The sequence below is a fragment of the Leuciscus leuciscus genome (assembly GCF_965113295.1).
Source record: "Leuciscus leuciscus genome assembly, chromosome: 25".
Lineage (NCBI taxonomy): Eukaryota > Metazoa > Chordata > Actinopteri > Cypriniformes > Leuciscidae > Leuciscus > Leuciscus leuciscus.
In genome coordinates, this window is record NC_138724.1 from 18,131,199 (window position 1) to 18,154,334 (window position 23,136).

Consider the following 23,136-nt stretch of genomic DNA (forward strand, 5'->3'; position numbering starts at 1 on the left):
TTTATCTTGGTGTGTATATAGACTGTTAAAAAATAGATGTGTTGTTGCTATCAGATAACCATATTAATAACACAACGTGGCTACATGTGTGATAATTTATGTAATATTGGTACTTGCGCTACCTTCCCAAAAACATGTTTTCCTCTATGCTCCAAAATATTTTTGTTGCACCCCATAGTTACGGTTGCCTTGGCGCATCCACTCAGAACAATGCTTGGTAATGTAGTTTATTTCCAGAAAATTCAAAAGTGGGTCACCAGCTGTTGTGCCGCCTAAAACTACAAGTCCCACAATGCACCATCAGTGCGCAGTTTTTCCGCGGCCGGGTTGGTTCATGGTGTCACAGTGAGGGACATTGGATGACTTTGTGCCGTGTTTAGCCGCGGCATTCGCTTTAGCCACTCATTTTGACAGTGGAAGAGATCGTCAACGCGATGGAGGCTCTTATTCCTGTCATTAACAAACTCCAGGATGTTTTTAACACAGTCGGGGCGGATATTATCCAGCTGCCTCAGATTGCAGTGGTGGGAACGCAGGTAATTTTGTAGTTGCTGTTTCCATTCAGACTGATACAGGTTTATGGCGGTGTTTCCAAACCTAGTGAGTTAACGTTACCCACCTAGACTGCATTTCGGAATGGAATCGAAAATTCGAGGGCGCCTATGAAGCCCATATCTATGCAGTTCACTTATTTTGGTACACAACCTATTATTAGCTACGTGATTTTTTTTTCTGCGACATTGTTTATATATGGCAAGATCAACGACAAATAAATGAATGTCTTTTTCAATATCCTGACAATTAAGACGATACAATTAAAATCTTTAACTAGCTTTCAAATAATGTCACCTGCGCTATCCAGCTAACTAGCGTGCTAACGTATTCACTCGCATGTTTCCTATTTCGTATTTGAATAATTGACCTCTCAAGTATATTATGTGAACATTTCTAGTGTTAGGAATGTGTTTATGTTTTAACAGCATGAGCAATATCATAAAGTGAATCATAGAGCTGTGCTGGTCTCATTACACTAGCTAACACATGATGAGATGCGCCATGGTCGGTCTGAACTTGACAGTTCGCTGCATGTTTGGACTGAGCAGCTGCAACACAAGACTCACTTTATAACAAGGACAAAATGGGCAGATTGATTCTAAGGTGAAAAGGATTGTGGATCGTATCCTCTGACGTTACAATAGACATCTGCGTCATTTCATGGTGGAAAATACTGCATACTTGATAAATAGTGTTATGGAGCTTTAATGTAAGTACACCAGAGACTGACTCATCAAGTAGAAGAGTTTCTTACCATCTGCCTCACTCACTTCAGGTATAATAAGTTTAAAGAGTCTTAAAGCAGAGACTTTCACTGACCGCTTAAGAGGATATGGCTGTCTGGGTGCCCAAGAAAGTGTTGTTATCCCTGAAAAGCCTAACTTATTAAATGATAGTCAGAAAAGGTTACCACACAGGCTACCAACCTATCATTTCCCTCAGATTTTAACAATAGTTTATTGTTTTTGTTAGTCCAAACTACATAATGATTACCTCAAATGGTCTGTGGTTCCCATAAGTAAAGATTTCAAATGTCATACTTCAGCTGTTTTGGGCCATGTAATGAAAGACAATTTTGGACCCCAATGGTACATTTAGACAAAATATAAAATAAATCTGGAAAATAGGTTTGCGTATGTGTTTTACATACGTTTATGGCTCATATAGTATAATATGTTGAGAATATAGAGCTCACACTTTTTTCAGAGGCCCAAACTGAGAACAAATACGCAGTTTGGTGTAGATGTTAATTATATGGCAAAAAAGTAGGAGGAAATTCTAATAGCTTTATAAGATACTTGCATAAAATGTATATAAATATCATTTTTAGTCACTCTATATCTCCCAATAATATATCTTAATATTAAGATATTTAAATGCTTAGTTTGATGATTAAAGCTCTGTAGTTTTTATTATGGGGCAAAACATATAATGCAATTCAATACAGTGATGAGCATCTTGAACTATTTCTAACAATATAAAAGTAATTCTTGCATTTTCTTTATAAAAATCAGGAAAGATTTGAAGGTGGTTTTTAGAATGATATTAAAAGGCCTTTTACGTGCTGAAAAGTATAAACTATCAATCAGACGACAGAAGGAATGTAGTAGATTGTATGCAACAGGTTTTTCAGCAACGTTTTGATCATGTTGATAATTTAGAGGCCTTAGAAATTCATGTATGATACAGTAGGCTTTATAGACCTTGTGCACCTGAGAAACCAGCGCGCAGCCATCTTCCGTTCTTGCAGAAGTTCTGCATATTTCTGTTGCATCGCTATCGAAGAGTAATTAGCTGGTGAAGTGGTTATCATGAACATTGTGATGTTTCAAGCGAATGTCATAACAAATATCAGTAGACCAGGAAGATTTAAAAGTGAACAGTTCATTCATGAATCCGTAAGATCTTTCCTTCATGCTGTGGAAATACAAACCGGAAGGCGGAACACAACGAGTGCAGCTCTGAAAAGGGGTGGAGAGACATAAGGTCTATTAGATTAAGCTGTTTAGGTACAAGTTTGATCAGGAAGTGAACGTTTAGTTACGGTTCTAAACATGTTTTTAAGAAGTAAATGTTCAGTAATTGACAGTCCAGATTAATTTGTATTTTGTGTGGTGCATCTGATTTCCAGAGCAGCGGGAAAAGCTCTGTGCTGGAGAGTTTGGTTGGCAGAGACCTTCTGCCCCGCGGGACGGGCATCGTCACCCGCAGGCCTCTCATCCTCCAGCTGGTGAACGTAGACCCGGAGGACAGAAGAAAGTCCAGCGAAGAGAATGGTATGTACTTCTTTTTTTTCCCTAAAGCATGAATTAATGACCTCCAGTGTTTGTTTGTGGGATTTAGGTGCTACTTTGTTTCTAATTCGGTTGCTCAATCAATGGCGGTGCAGTGGTGTCAGGTACTTGTCAGGCCGTCATCTGCCAAGTTAAGTCTAAAGAGAATGGAAACCATAGTGATCCGAGCCAGTTTATCCATGTGTGTTGTTTCTTTAAATAAACTGTGTGAACTTTCAATACACATAGAATCCAGTCCGTAAGAACCTGCTATTTATTTCAGATGAAGCTTTTAGCATGGGCATCTCTGCATTTGTGTGGATTAGGCTACACTAGAGTCCTATAAAGACTGCACTGCTGCAGGCTAACACTCTGTCATCTCTCTTTAAACACAGAGCCCAATTCCTGGAAAAATGAGCGCCTTTACAAAGGTCTCCTTTTCCTTGTTTCTTACCCTTTTGCTTGTGTTGAGCAGCTTTGTGTTTTTTCTCATCCTGCTTCCATTATTTGATTATAAGCTTTGGTTAAACTGCTAATGCAATGGCTTAGCTTAAACCAGTGGTTTTCAAACCTGTCCTGGAGCACTCCCTCGTCTAATTCACCTGACTCAACTCATCTGCTAATTAGTTGAGACTGCATGACCTGAAGTGGGTGTGTCAGGTAATGACCCATTGTATGATTTTGGGCTGTCCCGGACGAAAGATGACCAATCGTGGTGATTTCTGTGGTCGTGGCTCCTAAACGGTGGTCCTATGTCGGTTCAAAGATGGCCGTTGGCAGGGTCTTGCGACCAAAGATAGCCTACGATAATTTTCTGACAGTGTCAGAAATTTAGCATGATCATCTCACAGTATGTTTGCTGCTACGACTTACATCTTAGTTCTGACTAGCCAATAAAAATGCAACATGAAATGGCGTATTGATCATCGCGACATGGCGCTAAAACTAAAAACTACTCGCATCAAGCTCCATTTGCAAAATTGGTATGCCAAGTTGGCCTCTTTTCCCTATTCTCCTCTTTCGCTTCCTCTTTTTTTCAGCACACATAAAAAAACGATTTCCAAAGTGTAGTTCATCTTGCTCTATTTATTTACCACTAGTGCATTCTGATGACGATTTATTCTTCTATACTAACGCTGCATTCCAGACAGCTCGGAATTTGGAAATAACGTCTGGCAGTCGGACATTCAACCTGTGAACTCGGGGTACATCGATCAACCCCAACCAAAGCAAAACGCGTCATTTGACGTCACTTCCAAGATGTCAGCAAGTCCTGCTTCCAATGAGCATAAACCTAAAAACATTAACATTAACTTTAGACATTAAGTTTATGTAATAATTCCTTAGTTTTTGCTATTCATCAGCTGTTTTCAAAGCGATTTTGTGTTCTTTTTATTCAGTTTTTGCCATAATTGACACAAAAAAACAATATACTCTCTTTGTGTCGTGGCAACATCATGTGGTCAACATGTGAATGTGATGTCTGATTGCCTGGAGTCTTGTCTGAATTGGGACCTTAATTTGGGATATTCCCACATCCAACCTCGTCTGGAACGAAGTATCTTTGAGGTCTGAAGTGGGACAATTTATGTGGGATATTCCCATGTCCAATCTTGTCTGGAACGCAGCATCACTGAGGTCCGAAGTGGGACATTTAATGTGGCATATTCCCACGTCCAACCTCGTCTGGAATGCAGCATAACTTGCGGCGTAGCCTACGATTCAAAAGGTGTCATCTCTACATACATGTCGTACCCATGTTTATTAGATCCATGGTTTGTAATGATCTTAAAGGATTTCCGAAATCGCATAGGCTGTAGCAGGCATAAAGGAGACATGCAAAATGTGCAGTGCTTCAGGACAGGTTTGAAAACCACTGGTTTTAAACAAACCCAGACTGAGGAATGTAGAGTACAATCTAGTTTCTGTTTCAGATTGAAGTGGCGAGTATGAACTATTTGCGTCTTAAAAGTGACAGTGACATGACGTGAAGGCCAAGTATGGTAACCCATACTCGGAATTTGTCCTCTGCATTTAACCCATCCATGTTAGTGCACACATATTAGGAGCAGTGAGTCATGAACACACACACACACACACACACTGCAATTAGTGAAAAAGGTATATAAACCATAATCTCCAGTCATCATCTACTATTTATTTTAAATGTCACTTTGTTGTGAAGAGTCAAAGTCTTTATTAGAATAGCGTGTTTTAGTTTGAGCTAGGTAGGCTGTGCTACCCACAATGCACTGCACTTTGCCTTTGTTTTGTAGCAGTTTTTGTTTAATTTGCTGTCATGGTGCTTTAAAAAATAGAAATGAGATATTGATGTGGAACAAAGGCCTATCCTACTTGGCAGAGTAAACTCTTTGAAGAAAGTGAAATTTTAAATTGTGTCGTCAACATTTTTCCCACAGGAGTGGATGGAGAAGAGTGGGGGAAATTTCTACACACCAAAAACAAGGTATGGAAAGCAGAACAATAGATGTTTGGACAAAGCATTCACAATCAGCAGCAGCTAAGGTCAAATGTGTTTGGCCCTTTTAACATTTTTAGGAGTCCATTATGAACAATACTAAAAATATATATAATAATTGTTCTCACTGACTAAATGTTGCTTGGATTAGTAATTATACGCACAGGACAACTCATGAACTTCTCGTTCTTATGCTATTATTTGCCAGTTGTGCATATGCATATTTAAGATTAAATACACATGTATAAAATGTAATCTTAACATGATTATAAATCCACCAAGACTATGTGATTTTTGTGCACAGGTGGTTTCAGCAATCATTTTAGTAATTTTATAATACATTTTACTACAAAAGTTGTTAAAGTGCACATATTACCCTTACTCCTAATTTTGTTTTTGAAGGTCTCCTACAATGGTTTTGGACCAGGGTCATTTACATTTTCTCTTTTCTCACAATGTCTGAAATGTTTTGACAGGATTCAGTCTCTCTAAACCACTCCTTTATGATAGCCTACTCTGCTCTGATTGGCCAGATGGCCCAGTATGTTGTGATTGGTCTAACGCTTGCAAACAAACCGGCTATTATCACATCTGAATTTCAGTTCCGGAGGCTTCCTTAGCATCTGTGCACAGTGATCGTGAACAGTAACAATTGCATCGATTTTACTGTATGAATTCCAGCTCTCTTCCTTTTGAAGTGCATGCAAAGTGGATTTGCTTTCGCAGCACAGAAAACAGCATCTTCTCGACATGTCGACGACTCGAACCAAACTCTTCCAGGCCTCAGCTACAACTACAGTGTTTGAGGACGAGTCAAAGTAAAAATTGTTAATGGGCAGCCAATGAAAAGGAATGGCATTATGCGAATTTGTTACAAACCTATGTAGGTTTGTGCAGGAAGTAAGACTGGTTTCAGGCAGTTCAGAATCCGTTATTTCTCCATTCGATGTGCACTTTGATCTTTGAAACTTCGCAGACTTTTACTTCTACATTACACACTGCATGAAAGTTAATATCCAAAAAAGCATAATATGGTGGTCACTTTAATCATGATTTTTTTCATGAAAGCGTTCATACTCGGATAATCGCACACAAATTTGTGCATATGCACAGTTATTGAATAAGACCCAATTTCTCAAGACACATGTTTAAATTGGGATTATCCAACACCTCACATTTGAGTAAGTCCAAGTGGAAAAGTTGTTATATTAAAGAGACGCTGCACAATGTTGGTTTATATAGACATTCTGGCCGTCAGACACCTTTATGTGCTACAAACAACAGTGCAGAGAGTTTGTTTGATTGTTTGACAGCTGAAGAACAAGTCCTTTAATTCATGAACATCAAGAGCGTGTTGGTCCAAATGATCACAGGAGAGAATACTGCAGTGTGGTCTTGTGTCAGACACATGCTTTGTATTCACCTCATGTTACATTAATGCCATTCCCTGGTGTGTTTCTCGTTCTCTTTAATGTTATAGAAGTTTGATTTAAGTCTCTGTGAAGTGAGATATCATGATTGTTTATATTGTGTCTCTGCCTTTTAGGTCTACGCAGATTTTGATGAAATCAGGCAAGAAATCGAAAATGAAACGGAAAGAATTTCTGGCAATAACAAGGTATGGAAGAGTCCTTGAAGGAACTACATCAGATGATGGTTTGATTTTAACCGCGTATGTACACTACCATTTAACATTTTGTGGTCAGCAAGTTAGTATTATTTATTTATTTTTCAACAAGGAAACATTGAATACACTTATAATGTTACAAAAGGTTTCTAATTCCAAAAATGCTTTTCTTTTAAACTTTCTATTCATTAAAGAATCCTGAAAAAATGTGTCATGGTTTCCACAAAAATATTAAGCAGCACAACTGTTTTCAACATTGATAATAATAATAAATATTGATGTGCTGCAAATCAGCTTATTATTATGATTTCTGAAAGATCATGTGACACTGAACGGTGCTGAAAATTCAGTTTTGCCGTCACAGGAATAAATGACTTTTTAAAATACATATAGCAATAGAAAACAGTTATTTTAAATTGTACTATTATTTCACAATATTACTGTATTTTTGATCAAACAAATGTAGCCTTGTTGAGCATAAGAGACTTCTATCAAAAAAACATAAAAAATATCTTATTGACCTGAAACTTTTGAAATGTAATGTTTCTATTGGCATTAAGCTCTGCATTTTGACTAATACAGAATGTCGAGTGTCTTATAAATATATCCTGTGTTATTGTTTAACAGGGGATTAGTGATGAGCCAATACACCTGAAAATCTTCTCACCACATGTTGTCAATCTCACGCTGGTGGATCTGCCTGGCATCACAAAGGTGTTTTATTCAAGCTCAGCTTGGCCTGTTTGAGAATTCTGTTTGTGGATGATTTTTTGACGCTGACACTGATATATTCATGTTCAGGTCCCAGTGGGAGACCAGCCCAAAGATATCGAGCTGCAGATCCGTGAACTGATCCTAAAATACATCAGTAATCCCAACTGCATTATTTTAGCTGTCACTGCGGCGAACACAGACATGGCCACCTCTGAAGCGCTGAAAGTGGCCCGTGAGGTGGACACAGATGGTCAGCACATTATTTTACTCTACTTGTGCATTATTTTTGCACATAATATCTGTATCTTTCACTTTGTGTGATGTGATGTTACTCCGCATAGCTGTGTGATGCAGATTTTTCGAAACTCAGCATTTTTATTTTTCGCAGGTCGCAGAACACTGGCTGTGGTGACTAAACTAGATCTGATGGATGCCGGTACTGATGCAATGGATGTACTAATGGGCAGAGTCATTCCTGTCAAACTAGGACTGATCGGAGTGGTCAACAGGTAAAAAGAAAAATGATTATTACTACGACTGTCAATCTATTTAAAATGTAATACTATAAATATAAATATATAAATAAATTCTGTATGTAATTACATTATAATATTGAATATTCAAATTGGCATTAATATTTTAACAACTTTCATTTATATATATATATATATGTAAAGTGTGTGTGTGTGTGTATATATATATATATATATATATATATATACACACACTTTTTAAATAGATAAAGATATTTATATATAGATAGATAGATAGATATACACACACTTTATATATATATATATGACTATGACTGAATAAATGTCTTTATGCAGGAGTCAGCTGGACATCAATAATAAGAAATGTGTGGCAGACTCCATCCGTGATGAGTATGCCTTCCTGCAGAAGAAATACCCCTCCCTCGCCAACAGAAACGGAACCAAATATCTTGCCAGAACATTAAATAGGTGAGAGTTTATGCTTGAAACATCACATTTTGTTCATTTTTGCTGAGCATATCTGCTTTTAAAGTATTAAAATCCTGTTTTTTCCGCCATCAGGTTATTGATGCATCATATTAGGGACTGTTTACCAGAGCTGAAGACGCGCATCAATGTTCTAGCAGCCCAGTATCAATCCCTGCTCGGCAGCTACGGCGAGCCGGTGGACGACAAGAGCTCCACCCTGCTGCAGCTCATCACAAAGTTCGCCACAGAGTACTGCAACACTATTGAAGGGACGGCCAAATACATTGAGACTACTGAACTGTTAGTTCCTCGTTTCTACCTGTTACTGAAATAAAGCTAATCACAGTGCTAGTGCTAACCACAGTTGTTTGTGCTGTTTATTTTAGGTGTGGTGGTGCAAGAATTTGTTATATTTTCCATGAGACGTTTGGTAGGACACTGGAGTCAGTTGATCCTCTTGGAGGACTTACAACTATAGATGTCCTTACAGCTATTAGGAATGCTACGGTAGGTTGCGTAGAGACTTCTACATCCTTTTGTTTTTATATGGATACAAAATAAAGACTGCAGCCTGCCGTGCTCTGCATTGTCCTGCAGTTTCCTCGGAGTCTGCAGATTTCTATTTTAGCACAACTCCTCTGAGGGACCTTTAAATATTAGAGTGATTTAAAGAAGCTCTTGTATAACACCGTGGAGTTACATCTAGGGATGAAACGGTTACAGGTTTGAGAATAAACCACGATAAAATGTCTGATTGTTAGTATTACCGTTTCGTTTTTTAGTTCTCATTAAAACAGCATTGTATTAAATGTAAAATTGTGCTATTGCTTGTGACTTCTCTTATTATTCACCTATTGTCTTTAATAATTGTTTACTTTGAACTAAAAAGTGTGTAGTGCTGCCAATTTTGTTGTTTGTTAGGTTTGGATATAAAACTTGATTGATTTCAAGTGAAAAAATTGTTTCAGTGTGTGTATCTGTACTTTTTGAGCATTTTCAGCACATTTTAACAATACAGTGATAATATAGATAACTGATTATTTTGGTCACTATTACAGTGATATGAAATTTTCATACCATTACATCTCAAGTTAGATCGCATTTTGCAGCAGTTTCAGGTATTTCTGTGTATATTTCTGTGTATTTCGGTATATAATGTAGTTCTTGTGTTTCCTCAGGGTCCACGTCCTGCTCTGTTCGTGCCTGAGGTGTCGTTTGAGCTGCTGGTGAAGAGGCAGGTGAAGCGTCTGGAGGAGCCCAGTCTGCGCTGTGTGGAGCTGGTGCATGAGGAGATGCAGAGGATCATTCAGCACTGTAGCAACTACAGCACTCAGGTAGACTCTATACACGATGTGATTGGCCTGACTAGAGTTTGGTTTTTCCAGCTCGCAAGCCAACGGAGAGTTGCTAGACGACCCTGGCTGCAAATTACATTTGCTGCCACTAGGGTGCATCTAGATTTCTAGGCTAGAATATTGCAGTATTTATGATAAATTATCCGTGTACATCATTTTTTAAATTCATGTGCCTTCGTAATAACCTCCCCTCCCACTTGCAGAGACATCTCTTCTCTGATGACGTGTTTACTTTCAAAGGGCGGGACAACCTGTCACTCACATAAGATCCACCAATAGCAAATCACAACCATCCAATCAAGTCCCTACATTTTTGTCATTCAAAAAGCCGTTTCACTTGAAGTATGTCACAATAGGAAGAAAAGACTATCGCAACTTCTGTTTCAAGCAGACTTTAAAGCCTGTTCACACCAAGAATAAGTTAACATCACAATTATAAATGCAATCACTTTTAGAGCATTTTTTTCTCTCCAGCTGATGAACAATAAAAAACATTTAATTCTAACCAGTATCCACCCGACTAAAGAGCTTGAGGATTTAAAGTGGCAGTTGACAAAACTTCAGCACGCTCTTAGATTAAACAGAATGTTTATTGCAGGTGCTGGTGTGGACACTAATATAATTATTGTTATAGTTATCGTTCTTGGTGTGAACGGGCCTTTAGTGATCACAAAGACAATATTTGGTAATATTGAAATTGATGCCATTGCTGACTAATTGTACTTAACCAATTTTTCCTACCTACCACCTAGTGTCAGTTTTTAGTAAATATTGCGTATATATATGTATATGTATATATATTATGTATTAGGGGTGGAACGGTACACAGAAGTCACGGTTCGGTTCAGACATCACGGTTCGGTACGAGTTCGGTACAATGGAGGGAAAAGCAAAACAAAAATGTATAAGGCAATTTTTTTTTTATTGTGCATGTCTGTAGACTGTTCCACCAAAGGAAAATAATTTTTTAAGCCTTGTATTTTTTAAATACGTTTTATTAATAAAGTAAAGGCATAGAACCAGTTTATTTGTAGTGCATTGCCAATAGTTTTATATAATTAGTTTATTAATTAAATTAATAAAAAGACAAAAAGACCTTGAGATATGTTTGGTAATTGTACCTGAATGAATTTAAAATTCATTTGCTATATTTCAGATCAATATATTTGTTTTCCTTAAAATTTTAATAACACTAACTTTATTCTCATCTGAATTATAAATTATTTATTTCTGTATAAAATAATACTACCATTAAAAACAAATTTGATTTTCTTTTAATCAATGTAGAATGTGTAACTTACTGTGTTGGGTGACAGTTGTAGGTTACAGTTTGACAAAAGCACAATGTTGTGTTTTATTACGAGTGTAGACAAATATAAGTAAACACTTTGCAGTTTGAATGATGTCCAATGAACAAAATGAGTATGTTTTTATGTTTCCACTGTTCGATCGCGCCCGCGCCTCTCTGAACAGACACACACACACGCGCGCACGCACGCAGGCACACACACAACATATTCCAGCATTGCAAACTTGACATCGCAGCCTGTCCATTATAGCCTGTCTATGATTATAGCCATAGATATTATGTCTATGATTATAGCCCATAAGTTATAGCCATGGAGCTTCAGAGCTAAGGCCGAGCTACAGATTAGGTGTCCCTAAAGAACCCGCGTATCTAACAGTAGTTCCGCATTACATTAATTCATTTGCACGCGAGTTTTATTTATTTTTATACTGTGTATTCTCCATGTGTATTCATGCACTGAACCGTGACGCCCGTACCGTCTCGGTTCAATACAAATACATGTACCGTTCCACCCCTATTATGTATGTATAATTTTTTTGTTGTTGTAGTAATTATACCGTTGTTTTATTATCAGCATTTTTTCAATTTGTTTGGGATTTGTTTTATTTAGTTATACTGTGGTTACTGTTGTTATTATTAATATTAATTATTATCTTCTATATACTAATTGTTATCTTCTCATTTTTGCCAGGAGTTGCTTAGGTTTCCAAAGCTCCATGATGCCATAGTAGAAGTGGTCACCTCTCTGCTCAGGAAGAGGCTTCCAGTCACCAATGAGATGGTTTGTTTTTGTTTGTTTGTTTTCTCTCATGCTTTTATTCTTTTACATATTATGGACCAGCAGTTTATGTGCATATATTTCTTCTCTAAAGCTGCGTTTGCTCTCTGCTCCAGGTTCACAATCTTGTGGCGATTGAGTTGGCTTACATCAACACAAAACACCCAGACTTTGCAGATGCTTGTGGGGTCATGAACAACAACATTGAGGTTTAATGACATTTTGATGATGATTTATGATTGGAAATGATTTGAGTGTGAAATTAATATTTGTTGTCTTCGTAAACAGGAGCAGAGACGTAACCGAATGAGAGAGCTTCCCTCAGCGGTGCCTCGTGATAAGGTATGATGTTAAATCTTGAGCGATCAGTGAACTGCGTTTTCTCACTGGAAAATGCAACGGGCTGCTATTTGCAATGTTCTTTTATCTCTTTTCCTCTCTGGTAGTTAGTTTGTTGCATAAACCAAAGTCTTGCCGCTTTTTCTTGCAGTTTTGATTCGAATCGGACTCAAATCTGCTGCTTTCCTCTCTAGCTGACTAGTCTCTTCTCTCTTTTTTTAGTCCTTAAAAGGTCCTGGTGGGCATTCAGTGTCACCCACCGAGCAGCCGTCTGCTGAGGGTGATGGGTCAAAGGTGTGTGGCGCCCCCTGTGTAGGGGCAAAGCATGGAGTTGATTTTCGACCCACTCGATCTGCTCCCCCTGACCTATAACCCTGACTGCATGGTCACCAACCACTAAACTGACTGCAGTTTTGGTTTTACTGATCTGGATCTTCTCAAACTTCTGTTGTGATTTTGAAAACCCTCGACAGTATTCTTTCAATTTGTGGCCAAAATCAGTGTTTAATGTGTGAACCGTTGTGTACAAAGCTTTTGTTCAGTTCGAAGCCTAAAACAAATACATTAAACACTGATGCACTGCATTAGATGGTGCATAAAACACTAGTGGGTGCTCAATCCTGTCTTCTTCTTCCTGTTTATGTGTATTAGATGGCCGGAGGAGCTCAGGGGGAGCAGGAAGGAGGAACAGGGACCTGGAGAGGCATGTTGAAGAAGGGAGAAGAAAGCCAGGGTGAAGACAGGAACAAACAACAGAGCTCTGTCCCCGCCAGCCCTCAGAGAGGACACGCAGTGAACCTGCTTGATGTAGTGAGTCCATAATACTTTTGATTATGCTACAGAAATGACTTAAAAGCTTGCAGTCTCAAAGTAAATACACACCCGCAAGTATTTGTTGTCTCTTTGAGAGCTGTTTGCTAACACGGTCACAATGAATTAGTGTTGATTTATTCTGATCTCTCGCAGCCTGTGCCAGTTGCTCGGAAACTGTCCGCTCGCGAACAGAGGGACTGCGAGGTCATCGAGAGGCTCATCAAGTCTTATTTTCTCATTGTCCGTAAAAATATCCAGGACAGGTATGTAGAAACAGCATTTAACCTCTACAAGAGACTATGGAGGAACCATGAATATGAGTTTCTTGTTTGATTTTTCAAGCTGAATGCTCACTCTGTTTCTCCGTCTCTGCAGTGTACCAAAGGCTGTGATGCACTTCCTGGTGAACCATGTGAAGGACAGCTTACAAAGCGAGCTGGTGGGACAGTTGTATAAACCCGCCCTGCTGGACGACCTCCTCACGGAGTCAGAGGACATGGCCCAGCGCCGCAATGAGGCCGCAGATATGCTGAAGGTAACGTCAATCATTTATATATAATAATAATAATAATAATTATTATTGTTATTATTTATATAATTAATAATAATGTATATTCATGTAAAATGTTTAGCAATACCGAGTAGCCTTTACATTCATATTTATTCATTATTATTAATTTAATATTTACTATTATTTAATTGTAAATAATATTATTACCTAATGTATTAATAATAATAATAATAATAATATATTAGTAATAATGAATATTAATGCAAAATGTTTAGATATGCAGAGTAGCCTTTACAATAATATTTTTATTAATTTAATAATAGTACTAGTAATTTATTATTTAACATTTCATAATAATAGTAATAAGTGATATATCATTTGTAATAGTAATGTATATTAATGTAAATATTTTAATAATGAGTATCCTTTACATTAATATTAATTATTAGTAGTAGTAATAATGTATTAAGAATTATTTGATTATTAAAAAAAAGAAATATATATATATATAAATAATGTATATTATTAACGTTAAAATGATTAATGCAGAGTAGGTTTTATATTAAAATTAATTTATTGATTGTTTCTAAAGTACTTTATTTCAATTTATTAATAATTTATTTAAATTTTTGTTATTATTAATACATTAATAACAATTCATATTATTGTAGAGGCTAATCTGCATTACTAAGCATTTAATTCAACTTTGAATTATACATTATTAAACATTTTTTTTATTGTATTTTATCATTAAATCGAACAAATTTAAATAGAACATTTCAAATGTTTTCAAACTCTCATCCTTTCCTCTGCCCATAGGCCTTGCAGAGAGCGAGTCAGGTGATCGCAGAGATCCGTGAAACGCACCTGTGGTGAAGTCCTGCGCTGATGTACAGCCCCTTTCCCTTCTGCTCGAACCCTGCGGTCTGCGTCAGCCCTGTCACGATTTCACAGACAGCCAACTTGAAAAATGCACTGGTGTCAGTTAGTGTGTATTATTGAATATAGTTTTATGTATGCAACGGACTCTTCTCGAACTACATCGAGGGCAGCAAATACCATGTCACACCTGCACACCGTCCCAGCAGTGATCTCTTTCATGTGTGTAAACTACCATGTACGCTGCAGGTAACGTGTGCGGCCTGTTAAAGGACCATGTGTCCCTGATGTAGTCTAAATTAAAGGTAGTGATATAAACAGATCAAAGGGTTTGTCATTCTGTTGTAGCTTCATTTGGTATGATTGGATTTCTTAAAAATACTTTGTTTTGCTGTCCAATAAGTTAGTCAACATGGGATTACATTGAAGAGATGCAGGATCACACTACTCGTTTCTTTTGTGTGAATGTGAAGCATCACTGAGTGCACCTTTAATTTCATAGCATTATTTTTTTATTTATTTTTTCATTGTTGGTCACATAAAATAATGAGTCAAATATTGAAATGTATGTAGTTTGATGCAATGTTGGTGTTTGTGCATGATTGTCACACATAAGTTCATTTTATGCTGCACTGCAACTTTATATATTATAATATAATATATTTATTTATACATTTATAATAAAATGTTGCAGCTATTTATTTTTTCTTTACAGATAATATAATTTATTCATTCATATATTTGACATCACAAATTGAGTACACTCAAATGAACAGTCAGTGATAGCATTTATTCATGGCAAAATGCAGAGCAAAAATGTACAGCCAAGGCTTTTTTTGTATGTTCAGAACAATGACTTTTAAATATCACCATCAAACAAACAAAAAACGAATGCACGAGGACACAAAATCCTCTCATATCTGCTGTCAACATCTATCTCAGCCTTCCTCCCACCTTGCCTTTGCCGCGTCCCTTGGCACTAAGAGATAGAAAAGCAAGAGTTTAAAAATAGATTTTGGATTTAAAACCGAATGACACAACACTTATAGCACTTAGCGAGATGTGAAGCTTGTGAATCTTACCTCTGGTGATCCTGGACGCGGCAAATGAGCTGATTTATCTGTGAGAGACAGAAACATGACAAGTGCTAACAGGATACAGTGATAATGAACACAACCTATATAACTTTACCTCAGTCCAAGCTTCAGTCGTTGAAAGTGAACTGGATTTTGTGAAACTGTTAATTGCTGCAAAACCTCAAAAACTGCCTTACAGAAGCGCCGTAAAGCCCCACAAGCAACTTTAAAGTAAGTAAGAAGTTTAAATATCACTTACATCATATTTCTGGCGTTTCAGTTTCTCATTGAAATCGTATTTTTCTGCTTCCAGGTCCATCAGCCACTGCCACAACTCATTGGCTTTGTCCCTGCAACGAGTGACAGAAATATTAAGGTGGGTTCACACAGAAAGCGTTTTGTTTTTGTTCCACTTTCAGAGCCTTGTTGCCTTTGAGGTTCGGAAAAACTCGTTCCAAAATAAGTTCTTTAAAAGTATTCGCTCATTAAACGCAAGAATGCGTTGAGTGAGAACAGCAACTATTTTAATATGATAGGCAATTTGATAGTGATTGTGTAGTTTCTGCTGTAACTAGTTAAAAAAAAAAAAAAAAAACGCGTCCCAAGTTCATTCCCATTCCTTGCGTTTTTAAACGCAAGAACGCGTTCATTGCGAACGGCCAGTCGGCCACTACAACTAGGCCAAGGCTTTATATTTTTTCTTAAATGGTGATTTGATACTGGTTGCGTATAGTTTATGTAGTATTAGTAAATAGTTAGGGGGGGGAACGCATCTTAATGTCATTCATTCCTTGCGTTCAGTGCGAACGGTAGGCTGGCTAGGCCTACTATTTTTAGTGTTCTAAGAAATTCTAAATTATTCTCATTCTAGTTCTAAATAATGAACTATTTCCCGTAGGCCTGTTTCCTGGTCTGTCCTTAACAACAACAAAAGAAAAATACTGTTAGAAATTAATAAAATGTTAGACATATCAATCACTTGGTGTGTTGTTTTTTTATTATTAAAGAATATGTATATGAAAAACTGTCGTACTTGAGTTTGTCGTCACTCAGGTGGTCAATATTCAGTGGTTTTCGGCGGTCAGCCAGGATCTTCTTCTTTTTCTCCCTTTCGGTCTGTTTCTTGGCACCTTTGCGTCCTTCACCCTTTAGTTCAGCGATAATTATAATATTAGTGAAAGAATCTGCATAAAATGATCATGTAACTTGACAATATTCATTTACAGCCTTAAATACGGTGAACACTGACCCTTTGCTGTACGCCACCGTACTGCTGGGTCATGTTGGTGAGAGCTTTCTTCTTCTTGGCATCTTCATCATGCTTCTTTCTGTGCTCTTCCTGCTCCTTCCTCTCTCTCTCCTCCTGTGAACAGTTTAGATTGTAGATTGGTTTTTATCTCTGCTAGGAGCCTGTGGTTCATTGTTTACTTCACTGACTGGACAGATTCACTTGGTTTTGTAGAAATGATTCAACAGCAGATTAGTTTGACAATATAGGGTGGATTTTGCTAACATCCTCCACAAAGGTAATTCAAAAGTGTAAATTCAAGACTTCAAGTTAAGTCTCATTGGTGGAAAGATGTTCCAGTATGCAGCTGGTGTAGTTTGGCACAGCGGTTTTCAAACTGGCGTCCGGGGACAGTATTTGAACATATATAACAGCATTTTTATGATCATATTTGCATAAAGCACTGGTTTTGCAGGTGTTTGTGCAGAGTTTGACAGTAACTCACAGCGAGTCTGGCCTGACGCTCTTTCTCTTTCTCTGCTCTTTCTCGCTGCTGCTCGGCCCTCTCTGCTCGCCTCTTCTCCTGTTAAAACACATTTACGTAATTCTGCTCAGAAGTTCCTCTTGCAGGATCTGCGAGGTGTTATCAGGTTAATGTAGTTCTGCTTCTTTTTTGATATACATATTTAACAATAAATAAAAAACAATATTCATGAGGAAACACTCACGATTCTGTTGACCAGAGAAATTAGTTCCTCTTCATCTTTCTGTCTCTGGAGGAAATGAGCCTCTATTAGAGACTGTAGTTCTGTTAAATCCTTCTCTTGACGCTTTTTTTGGATGTCCTACACACACACACACACACACACACACACACACACACACACACACACACACACACACACACACACACACACACACACACACACACACACACACACACACACACAGAGAGAGAGAGAGAGAATGATATAGAGTTTGAAAGTGAGAGGTATGCGTTTAAAGGGAGTGTAACAGCGAGGAAAATATCTTACTTACATCAAAATCGACTTTATCTCCCTCTGGGATCTTTGGTGCTTGGATATTTGATAGATACCTGAAGATAAAAGATTAAGACATTAAAAAAAAACTGTTTAATCTGGATATTTAATGATGCATTCAAGAGAATATTGGAACTTACTTTGGTTTGGATTTTGATTCGTCCACTATAATTGGAGAAATATGTTTTTAACAGCAATTGAATAGAACAGTGACAATAAACAATTAAAAATAGTAAAAAGTTATTATTAATAATTTTTTTTAAACTTTGCTCAGATTTACCGAATAGCATCACTTTTATTTACAATATGCATTTACTATTTGTAATTATACTTGGTGTAAACAATACCAATGTAAAAGTAGGTAAATAGCCACTTGCATTGTAATAAATAAATACATTTTGGAGTTATATATATTATATATATAATATATATATAGACATTGTGATACAATACCTTCCTCCCTTTTATAAAAATGAGATAAAACACACAGACAAAAAGATTTATAAGTGAAAATACAATGCACATGGAATTAATTGCATGATTGATAACTTTTTTTATCATAACAAATCATAATATTTGCAGAATTAAAACTGTTACTCACTGAACCCCCTCATCCATCACATCTTCTGTGTCAGACATGACTATATAGACAATGTCAAAGATTACATGCAGAAGATATTAAGCAACAACGAACATTTTAATATGCAAAACAAAATGCCAAAATACGTCTTGCTCATTATTACTATATAAGGGATTGGGGTTTGGAGAATATGCTGAATATACTGATTCATCTTGAAACTCTTACCTGGGTTGTTTCTCGATGTCAGAGATGGAGCAGCTCTCTTTCAGAGTGTGTTAGAGCATCGGCCCTCACTCTCAAGGCTAACATACTAACACACCACGTGACCACATTGTCCTCTCATTGGCTTGTGCTGAAAGCCTTCTTCTATTGTTAGACTGTCAGATGCATTTCTGTCAAGTTCTAAAACCAAACATTCTCTTTGACCTGCTCATAGTCGGCCTTGTTTTGTCACCCTGTGAAACCCAATCCGTTCAGAGAAAGGAGCAGACGGCTTGTCGCAAATGACAATGAGTTCAGAACAGAAAAGACGCAGAGGCAATGTGTGCATGTATCATTACTTTACTGTGAAGGCTTGCTTGATAATACAATAATTGTACAGTTGTTGTGATCATCATTGACCGTTTGAACTGTTAAAGTAGGAAATATAAAAAAATTTGTATTGATATTTTGAAATAGTTAAGCTATAATAATACTTTATAATGCTATATTTGTAAGATTTTTATTACTGTCTTAAGGGGCGGTCACACTACACTTTTCGTTCCATTGACTTCCATTCATATGCATGCGAATGCGTGAGGCCGTTAACGCAAGCTCATGCGAAAAGTTTAGCATTTTGCTGCGTTCCAACGTTAAAGTATGGTGAACTCTGACCTTCGAATTCGCATTACGTGAAGACGCGTGGCCAGTAGAAGATTGATACGTCACAGTGTGACCTCTTGTCTGAATTAAAAGAATGCATATGTTTAAAATAGTCAAGTAGAATGTATATTTTTACAGTTTGAATGTAGGCCTATTACTATTTGTCATATGTTGAATTCATGATTATAAAAAAAATATAAAAACTTGTGAAAAGTCTAATGTGACCGCGGCTTTATCAGATGTGTAGTGTTCATAGCATGACTTTGAGACTCCCAAGTGCAAAGCATATGAATAAAAAATCATATTGGCAAAAGCAGCATCAGCAAAGCACAATCAAACACCTAAACCACTACATGTTTCAAAGCATTAAATCATGAGTGTAAATTCAACAGGTCATCTGAAACTCCAGAGGGAAGATGAGGGATAAAAAGGCTAAATGTTCCTAAAGGTGCAGTCACATTTACTGATGAATTTTGTGCGGGCAAAATCCAGTAATTTGAATAGGAATCAAATAGTGATGCAAAAGATTTCATCACGGCGATTTCGCAACAGGTTCAGTTTCGAATTTGCTCTGTTGCCCAACAGAAAGCAGCTTAAAAGTGACTTCTGGTTTCGCTAATGTGACCGCATCTATTAGTTCTAATGGTTACTGGTAGCTGTTTATATAGTAAAATGTTTATATAGTTCAAATGCGCAAATTAGATTTTTGTTCAAATTTGTTTTCATTTTATAGCATTCATTATATAGCATTTATAGCAAAAAAAACAACCATATAAGCATGCATTAGTATAGCAAAATAAATAGGCTTATCAATGTTTAAAAGGGAGGTGAAAACACTTTCCACTTAAACACTTGCGTCCAATCAAACTCTACAGTGTTTTAGCGTAAATGCACCTGTCACTTGTTAATGTTTGATAGTAATACTAATACTTTAATATGTATTATTGGGCCTGTGTGATTTATGGTAACTAATAAATTTAAATGTTTGATTTTAAAGACAGTTCTGTATGATTTATATTTTGTACTGTGTTTGGTTGCCATTTGTTGTAAAATCTGTGTTCTGAAGTTGCAAAATGATGCACATATTATGGAAGCGTCTTCCATTTCGGCGGATCTGGGGTTTATTCGGATGTCCTTATTTTCTTGTTCCTGTAGAACATAAGGGAATATGTTGTTAATGTGCTATTGAGTTAACAAAGAGACAGTACAAGAGAGTTACATTTGCTCTACATACTGTACGTCATGTGTATAACTCAGCAGGCTTTTTCAACACATCCTCAAATACACGAAAGCAAATAGACCAGCCATCCGCACCTGTTCCCAGTTAGTGAGTTTAACACATTGGGGCCGTGACCCAGACGAAAACGCACAAGTGACAATGTCATGGGTGTCTCAAGTTGTGCCACAAGTGGGACAAATATCTAGTACATTGTCATCTATGTGACTCTAAAGGACAAGTTTAGCTGAAAGATGGATTGCTGCCACTAGCTTCTTTGTTAACTTCTTCGCTAACATCGTTGAATGAATAATAATAAACCACAAAAGCCGGATCCCTGTCAGAATATGTGCTAGATGTGGGTGTTAAGGCGGGTAATGTGACATAATGTGATACTTTCATCCCTTCTGTAACTCTAAATATTAAACTGCTTTGCTGTGGGACATCATGCTAATCCAGTGATTCACGTCTATGCAGTGGCACAACAGAACAGCTGCGGCGGGTAATGCGATGCGTTATGATGCTACACAGGAGGTGCTGGGTGAAATGAACACACTGGAATTATGCCTGACACGCTAGCTAGCGGTTCGTGAAGTACCAATGCAAGAGAACAAGGTCGGTGCTTTAAATATAGCATGGCATGATATGCGAACGAGAGATTTACAATAGCACTGGCCAGTTAGAGTTATGACTTCAGACAGTTGCTGTCACCGCGCCGCTGTCAGTTAAAACACCCCCCACTGCCCCGCCCTTTTTAGAGAGAAAATCTACTCAGTGGAGTTAAGATATTTAGAAAAATGTCTTTTTGGTCCAGTGAAAGTCAATGAGGACCCATGTAATTTTTTGGACCCCATTTGATTTTCATTGTATTGACAAAAACAGTTAACACATTCTTTTCAATATCTAATAAGTCTTTTGTATGTATATGAGGGTAAGTAATGACATATAAGTAATGGTTGAATGATCTCTTTAACAAATATTTTTAAAAAATTGACATTTGAAACTGAATGAGAAAAAAAAAAAACACAGTCACTCACCATTTGTGACGAATTTACTTTTGGCTGCGAACACCTGGGACAAAAAGCAATACAAGAGAGTGATTTGAAAAGGTCTTAGGCATTTTTAACCTATTTTAAGATTTCATGTGAATTTGTACTTGGGATGCACTGATATAAAAATGTTCACCTTTACCGATAACCGATAATTCTTTATATTTGAAAGCCGATAACTATAAATCCACATTTTTTGAGTGCCTGATTACAAAAACAAAAGTTTCACCAGAAGCCATGTCCCAAACCCTTCAACATAAATCAGACATATACAGTGCAGTAGCCTAGTTGAATTTTTTTAATAAATTTTACACGACTATGGCCAACTTGCCTTATATATAAAAAAAATCTATTGCCTTACACATAAATAAAATAATGCAAACGGGTCATTGGATAATATATTTGTGAATAAAGAATCAAAATGCATTTTTCATGGATAAAATAAAATCCATTATCGGATTTAAGATATCAGACAAATTTTCTTATCGGACCGATAACGATAACATTAAAAATGAACATATATCGGCCATTACCGATATGTTGGTCGATATATCCTGCATCCCTGATTCGTACGATGTGAAACATATGAAAATGAAAAAATGTATCGCGAAGGCCCACCCCTAAACATAAATGTTACAGGGCCAAAAGCAGATCGTACAAAAACGTACAAATGAGATTGTACGAATTCATACGAATTAGCCACTATTTCACCAAAATGTAAAATAGTTTCAAATTGCCAAGAGAATGTGTTGGTATTTTTTTATACTATTAAAAGAGCAACTGTTACTACCATTTGTGGGAAAAACAAACAGAAACTAACAGAAAGAACAGAAAACAAGCAAGTACACTCATTTTATCTTAATCTGACAGAATATTTTAGTCACAATGCCTGAGAAAGGGATGATGGATACAGTGGACAAACCAATGTCATATACAGTATAAAATCAAGTCATATGCAGTATAAAATGAATCACTGAGATGAAAGTTTTTTTTTTTGGAAACAGGGCCATCACTTGAATTCATGAGACCTGAGACAAATCTTTCACATATATTCAGCTACCAAAAGACTTGCTAGTTAATTGTAAAGTGGGTGAGCCAACAATTTGTGTGAAGTGAATAGCAATCCATCAAATCAACAGGTATCAGACACCACTTTGGTACTTCCTGTTATACCTCACAGTCTGTCAATGTCTTTTCTGGGCTGGTGAAAGGAAACAGTCAGTAAATTAAATAACTGACTTTGAGGGGATGAACACTTTATTATATTTCAACCCACTCAGCTCACCTTGGCAGGTGTGGAGCCCTTTGTTTCCCATGGGCCACGTGGTTTAGTGACATCAGCTGGCTTCTGGTCCTGTCAAAACAAAATTACAAACCATCCTCCATTAGATTTGCATATAGGTTGTTAATGGATTTTTAAAAAATGTTTTCTGTATTAAAGCTTACCTTTCTAGAGGGGGATTGAATAGAAGCAGAGGAAAAACAGTGGACA

The 23,136-nt window shown here is 37.0% G+C and overlaps 3 protein-coding genes across 7 annotated transcripts in view; 1 reads left to right on the plus strand and 2 right to left on the minus strand.

Annotated features, from left to right (window-relative positions):
• Positions 1-314: 314 nt before the first annotated feature.
• Positions 315-14,921, plus strand: dnm1l (dynamin 1-like). Of its 4 annotated transcripts, XM_082159199.1 has the most exons (20): positions 315-536; positions 2,687-2,831; positions 3,224-3,259; positions 5,249-5,295; positions 6,854-6,925; positions 7,562-7,648; positions 7,736-7,898; positions 8,037-8,157; positions 8,479-8,610; positions 8,704-8,910; positions 8,997-9,117; positions 9,789-9,944; positions 11,966-12,055; positions 12,169-12,261; positions 12,341-12,394; positions 12,614-12,685; positions 13,043-13,201; positions 13,358-13,467; positions 13,580-13,739; positions 14,535-14,921. In XM_082159199.1, the coding sequence occupies exons 1-20, from the start codon at positions 435-437 to the stop codon at positions 14,589-14,591; spliced, it is 2,184 nt and encodes a 727-aa protein (XP_082015325.1). In that variant the 5' UTR covers positions 315-434; the 3' UTR covers positions 14,592-14,921. The 4 variants fall into 4 exon arrangements, with proteins under 4 accessions (XP_082015325.1, XP_082015327.1, XP_082015326.1 ...); XM_082159201.1 differs by lacking the exon at positions 12,614-12,685; XM_082159200.1 differs by lacking the exon at positions 3,224-3,259.
• A 444-nt stretch (positions 14,922-15,365) lies between these two features.
• Positions 15,366-18,577, minus strand: tnnt2d (troponin T2d, cardiac; the record flags this gene model as incomplete). Its single annotated transcript, XM_082158961.1, has 9 exons — positions 15,366-15,573; positions 15,677-15,714; positions 15,930-16,020; positions 16,704-16,816; positions 16,920-17,033; positions 17,404-17,481; positions 17,627-17,743; positions 17,937-17,994; positions 18,540-18,577. 9 exons carry the CDS (start codon positions 18,575-18,577, stop codon positions 15,528-15,530), a joined length of 693 nt encoding a protein of 230 aa, XP_082015087.1. The 3' UTR covers positions 15,366-15,527.
• Positions 18,578-19,061: 484 nt separating this feature from the next.
• The window catches only part of cald1b (caldesmon 1b), a 29,796-nt gene continuing 25,721 nt past the window's right edge, over positions 19,062-23,136 (minus strand). For both annotated transcript variants that reach the window (XM_082159198.1, XM_082159197.1), the window contains 3 exons: positions 22,930-22,998; positions 21,633-21,666; positions 19,062-20,528 (listed from right to left, as the gene is read on the minus strand). In XM_082159198.1, the coding sequence (XP_082015324.1) occupies positions 20,515-20,528; positions 21,633-21,666; positions 22,930-22,998 (117 nt within the window). In that variant the 3' untranslated portion in view covers positions 19,062-20,514. The remainder of the gene's footprint in view (positions 20,529-21,632; positions 21,667-22,929; positions 22,999-23,136) is intronic.